The 5,904-nt window shown below is 51.7% G+C and overlaps 2 protein-coding genes across 2 annotated transcripts in view; both read right to left on the bottom strand.

Moving 5' to 3' along the window:
- Positions 1-917: 917 nt before the first annotated feature.
- VDBG_06922 (conserved hypothetical protein) lies at positions 918-4,106 on the bottom strand (the record flags this gene model as incomplete). Its single annotated transcript, XM_003003314.1, has 6 exons — positions 918-1,342; positions 1,549-1,670; positions 1,736-1,952; positions 2,273-2,882; positions 2,937-3,772; positions 3,854-4,106. The coding sequence occupies 6 exons, from the start codon at positions 4,104-4,106 to the stop codon at positions 918-920; spliced, it is 2,463 nt and encodes an 820-aa protein (XP_003003360.1).
- A 450-nt stretch (positions 4,107-4,556) lies between these two features.
- The window catches only part of VDBG_06921 (predicted protein), a gene marked incomplete at both ends in the record, with an annotated part of 1,997 nt that continues 649 nt past the window's right edge, over positions 4,557-5,904 (bottom strand). Inside the window, 2 exons of the mRNA XM_003003313.1 lie at positions 4,557-5,449; positions 5,508-5,783. Coding sequence (XP_003003359.1) covers positions 4,557-5,449; positions 5,508-5,783 — 1,169 coding nt within the window. The remainder of the gene's footprint in view (positions 5,450-5,507; positions 5,784-5,904) is intronic.

The following is a 5,904-nucleotide window of genomic DNA, read 5'->3' as shown; positions in this document are numbered from 1 at the left end:
TTCCCAGGAGAGAAAGACTTTCATGGCGGCAGACAAGAGTTGAAGATGCGATGCTACAGAAGTGTTCCCTGACGAGCACCAACCTTCGAGCGGCTGCAGACCTTTACTTGTACCGGGTCCCGTCCTTGAGCTTCGCCCCCTCCATCCGTCGAGCGACTCCGAAGACCAGAGCACCCCTGTGAGATCACCACTCTCCTCTGCTCGACCCCTCCTTCTCAGTCGAGCCTAGATAAGAAGACGTGCTGCATCTTGTACAGAGGCAACGCCATCGCGTTGCCGGAATCGCCAGCCGTCAAACTCGAGAGATCGGCACCGTTGGAGGGTCTTGGCCGGACCGGCATATATGGTTGCCCCGCGCCCGCCACCCCGAGACTTTGCTCGACTAGGAAGGTCGGCATGCAGACTGTCGTTCGATGACCCCGGTCGTTGGGGTTATGGTGGGATTGATGACGAGGACAACCGGACGTCTCATCCGCAATGTTGGGATTGCGGAAATCGGGCCTCATCCTGCTTCAATCCATCGTTTGATTGCCTCACTGCCTCCAGTCCTATTGGCTGTGGATGGCGGGGCTGGGTGCGTTGGCGCGTATAACCAAATTCATGACCACCAAATGGTCCGCAACATTGAAGCTTACATCTCGTAGCATATCATCAAAGCGAGCCAAGAAGCAGAGTGCAGAGGTGTTTGGCATGTCAAATCTGTAGTAGCATGTTATCTACATGATAGAATGACATATGAAATTTCCCCTGGATGCTAACATGTCCGCTTATAGCCAGCCCCATGTGTATGCACATGTGGTCTCGTACCTCTGAAAAAGACCCTTAAGCCTCACGTTCCAACGTGTTACACAGATGCCCCCTGACACGTATGTTCAGCTTGAGTGGTAGCTACAGATGGGACATTGATATACTCCCTACTACCTAATCATCTCTTCCCGAGCCCACTGGTCATCACTGTGGCCCCTCACAGCCTTGAGATACTTGTTAAAGGCCCCCGATGTCTTGATGACCTGGCTCAGGTGCGGCCAGTCCAGCCTCTCATTCCTGTGCTTGGCGAGCTGGCGCGCGGTTCGCAGTGCATTGCGAATCTGCCGCCCATTCATCTCCTCGGCCGAGAGCTCGTCTAGCCGTCGCTCGAGCTCGGGCATGTTGACATCTTCATGCGGCGAGTCCTCAATCATATCGAAAAAGTTGCGCCAGATGGCCTTTCGTGCCTTTTTCGACAGGTTGTCGTAATGAATGGCAACTTGGATGCGCGACTTGAACGCTTCATCGAAGGTTCCGACACGGTTGGAAGTCAGCATGAGGATGCCTTCATAGTACTCGAGGACGCGGAGAAACACTAATTTCACGTTAGTTTTGACAAGGAATAGAGAGTGCGTGGCTGAATGTGTCTCCCGGAGCACTTACCAGTCACCAGACTGTTTCTCTGCAGGTCAGCCATTGTTCTCTCCTCCAAGAACACATCTGCCTCGTCCAGCAGCAGCACTGGGTCTCTGTTAACCGTGTACATTGAATTTTTCAGAGGAAAGTAGGAGTGGAACTCACCACAGTCCCAGATCTTGCCCAAGTGCAACACAGTTTGTAGATAGTCCTCGACTTCCTTGGCGTCGGTTCCGATGTCTCCACAGGTAACCCGATAAAGGGGCTTCTCTGCGATCTCGGCCACGCTACGAGGTGCCTGAGTCAAATCAAACTTCCTGCAAAAGAATCAAAACATGGAAGAAGCATTTACCTTTCTGCCGTCAGTGTTTTCCCTGTCCCCGGGCTGCCGTGGAGTAAGACAATGAGGCCATTGCCCTTTCCCTTGATGATATCGTCCATTTTCTCGGCTGAGCTTTGGACATCAACCAGCGCGTAGATCATCTCTTTAGTCTTGGGATCGAGAACCAGGCGCTCGAATGCTTTCTTGTTCCAGTTGACCGGGAAGAAGTTCTCAACATTCAAGTTCACTGTAGAAACAAGCACGTTAGTGGTGCTCGGTGCCGTGAAGCCAAAAATACATACCCCATTTCTTTTCCTGAAAGCTGAAGCCATATATAGTAGCGGGCAGGAGCATGATAGTGTCTGGCGGGAGGTTCCCCTCGCTGCGGTCGATTCGGGTAGGCCACTTGTCAAAAGGCGATAGAGTCCAGTCGGACCGAGGGTGGCTGGTACCTGCACGATGCATGAGCTGGTACGATGATACATCAACCATAAATCGAGCATCGACCTGCACGGTATTGACACACTTCAGTGATATCCAAGTATTCGAGCGACCAGGGGAAACGACTTACGTAGTAATAGCTCCGCGACTTATCCCAGCCCGTGTAGCACTTATAGACCTGGTCTCTCATGTCCCAGAATTGTCGGCCCCTCGTCTCGAGTGCCTCGATGTCGGCCACTCTCGCAAACTTGATAGGGTGTATGGACAAATCCGCGATAGGGGTACGTCCTTCCGCAACCCTATTCATCTTGCCTGTCCAAAACTTCCTGAATAGCTCAGAACCGTCGTACTGCCAAGACCAGCCTACGAAGTCCACCCTGTCTTTTTCAACCTCAGCATAACTTTCGAGAACGAAGGCCTCGAGGGTGCCACCAGCCCGTCGGCTCAGAACCACGTGATTAGGCTTGAAGAGCTTCGTGATATGTTCGGCCGTGATGCACCCGTCTTTCAGAAGCTCGTCCGCCTCTTTGTATTCCTGGCCGTAGTTGTCCTCTATAAAGTTTAACAGCGGCACAAGTACGGATCCATAGGTTGGGTTGGACTCTGCCAAGCTCTCCAACTTCTGACGGTGATGAAAGAGAAACAAGTACGGTGCCTCCATCCGTTGGTAATCAGACTCTGAGTCGCTTAAATTCCCGGGGCCGCTTGGGAACTCTGCCACCTGTTTCAAGGCTTTCTGCAATACAGGAGACACCAACCTTAGCCATTCATGTCTCTCTGTTGCATAGACATGCCTTCTCGGAGCTTGTGCTGAAGACGCGCTTTGGAACGGCGCGCAATCATACTCCTTGAAGACGACGAAGCATATCTCTGGATGCTTGCTTAGGAAAGCTTCCAAATTGGAGACCTTGACTTTGCCAGCAAGCATAGTGAAGCCAGTATTCGCATCAGTCATTGTTTTTGGTTCATCCTCGTAAGTGAAAGTATCGTGAGGGTGTAGCATATGCGGGCAATGAATCTGGTGCAGGATATGAACTCGAGGCGGGGGCTCTTGCTGGCTGTCCGAATCACCATGCGAGCCACGAGACGCTGGCGTGGGATCCGACTCTGGGGCTCGAGCATAGTTCAGTTGATTGTGTAGCAGCTCAATCGTATCTAGAAGATAAGCAATGAACTGAGATGTCTCCTGGGACTGGTCCATAACATCGAGATCAAGATGTTTTTCCATGACTTCTGTAAGAGATTCTGCCAGCCCAAGGGTATTCGATGCTGCTCCTTTCGAGGTACTTCCGTCAGGGGCTTTGCTTGCTGTTGACACACTCTTCGCCCCACCCCCGTCGCCAGATTTACGCTGGCTTCGTTCGGGGGACTGAGAAGCCGTGTTGACTCCCGGCAAAGGCCCTCGCTTTTTCATCAGACTCTGGCGCCACTTGGCATCATTCAACGCCTTTGGACGCGCGGCAGGAGATCTTCGGTTAGGCTGTGCAGGCTGCCGAGGAAAGGGAGGGGGGCGTGAATTTGGTCCCTGGTCTGGATGCAAACGCATAGCTTGTTCAGGACCCAACAGTTTGGGCGGTGGAGGTAAGCTCCACTGATTTTCATCCGACTTATTCAATCTTTGGAGAACTAACGATTTGAGTCAGTCAGGAACGAATACTGATCGAGGGTTGAGCAAGCAATGTACAAGCCCTCGATGGAAAAACCCACCCCCTTCTTTCTCAAACCTGCTGCCTATCTTGGATAGCAGATCTCGCTTCTTGGATGACTTGCTGAGGGTATCATCTCTAGAGATGGTAGAGCTGATAAACAGAGTCGATTGCCCTCCACTATCGCTAGATCTGTTACTAATGATGCTTCGAGAATCGCCCGAGTCGCTGTCCTCCGCAATGTCAACGGTGGATTTGTCTGCATGAGCCGAGGCGCTGGCCTCGTCCTTTGAGTTGTCTTTTTGGGAATCCATCTGATTGAGCGTAAGATATACTAGTATTGCTGCTCGCGGGAAGTGAACAATGTGCAGGACGTAACATAGGAGCTGAATTTCGCGACCAGACTTAATGTCTCATCCGAGATGCAATCTGGCTGAGGGGTAAAGCTGGGACAAGGGTGGTGGTATGCAGCCTGAGCAAGGCTATCTGAGGTACGGAACCTGATGCAGCTGGCAGAAGCCTCCTCGAATCCTGGGAGCCTGGCACTGCTGTGGCCTGGCGCGCGCTTACACAGGTCAGCCGACGACCCAACCATGCATTTATCCCATTTTGCGCAGTGTCCAGATATGACTGTGCCGTTGTCGCTCGGCTGGCCTCGGTGTCATGATTCTAACATTTCGGAGTATCGCTTGACGGATCAGCACCTTACGTGTCAGGAAGACCTGCAATGTTTCCTAATATGCCTAGACGCTTAATCACGCTCGTCATTGACTAGAAATAGTGACCGAAGAGCTAAATCTCTCAATAAATCTTTGGTTCCTCCTCTTGAGCATGGCGCGATATTTTGGCTTCCTCATCATTCTTTCAGCTCGGCGCCCTTGATCCGTATAGATGCGTCTCTGATCAAACACTTCATCTGCATCGAGCGAAGTCGATACGGCAAATCTCCAGGATAAAACGGCAATTTTCAACCCCCCTTTCACTCGACGGCTTATCATTTCCGCGAGGAACTCGACGAAGTGGTCAACCTTGAAAAACTCGTGCTCTTCTTCCTCGTGGCTTGTGGCCAACTCGATTAGACCCATGTCAACGACGAGAAACAAGCGCGGAAGCCTTGTGATACATCGTTCAAAGATTGCGAACCACTGCTGGACCCCTTTGCACGCCTTGAAGTGCTTCATGTTGACAGGATTCACCCCCTCGCTGACAATACTGGGGTCCAGAGCCAGAGCTTGGGATATGAGCGATCGCAGGATGCCAGATACCGACGGCTTCAAGGGTTCTTCTTCTGATGCAGACGGGAGGGCCCACAAGACGGGGTAATCTTTATCCAGGACGGCATCGAGGAAATCAGCAGCAAAGTCAAGTGAGCTTGAGCGAATGCCTTGGCCTTGAGCCAAGAGAAGGGAAGACGAGGGATCAGACACCCATGACTCAAGTGTCTCAAGCGCTGAGACTGGTATCTGGGTCGGCATGGTGCGCCTCCTCCGGTTCCGCATGGATCTACAGTAGGCCAGGCTCTCGTCCGATTCTGGAGCATCCTCTAAGAGAAGATAGTTGCGAATGTCTTCGACCTGGCCTTTTCGAAAGAGCTGCTTGTATTCGTGTTGAACCCCGAGCAACGATTCGTTGTATAGAACTTGTTGCTGCTGTTGCACTATGGATTGTTCAGCCAAGACGTAGGTTTCATAGTCACTGGAGGAGCACGAACTTACCAGCCATCATTTCAGTTACCTGCACGAGTGTCTTATCCAAACGATGAATCCGGATGTGAAGGTCCCTTATCTCAGCTTTGGATGCTGCGCTGGCTAGTTCATCCACTCTTCTTGATCTTTCTGTAATTTCTTCAATGACGGGTTTGAAGCTCAGGCTGAATGGTTTAGTAATGGACGAAAGCGAATGCATCACCTTGCCCTTCTTGTACCACCGAACAGCCATGACGAAGAACTCTAAGATTTTGGCATATACCATGGCGACGGAATCTGCATGCGCTGCGTCGGGTACAAGACGGAATGCAACTCTGTCCGAGGCAAGACGTCCGCAATCTTGCTGACTGCTTTGGAAATTTCCGTGAGGAGCTCCTCATGATTAAGAACGGCCTAGAGCACGTCA

The sequence above is a fragment of the Verticillium alfalfae genome, genomic scaffold, assembly GCF_000150825.1.
Source record: "Verticillium alfalfae VaMs.102 supercont1.8 genomic scaffold, whole genome shotgun sequence".
NCBI lineage: Eukaryota > Fungi > Ascomycota > Sordariomycetes > Glomerellales > Plectosphaerellaceae > Verticillium > Verticillium alfalfae.
Note: the sequence above shows the minus strand (reverse complement) of the source record. Positions and strands in the feature narration are given on the sequence as shown.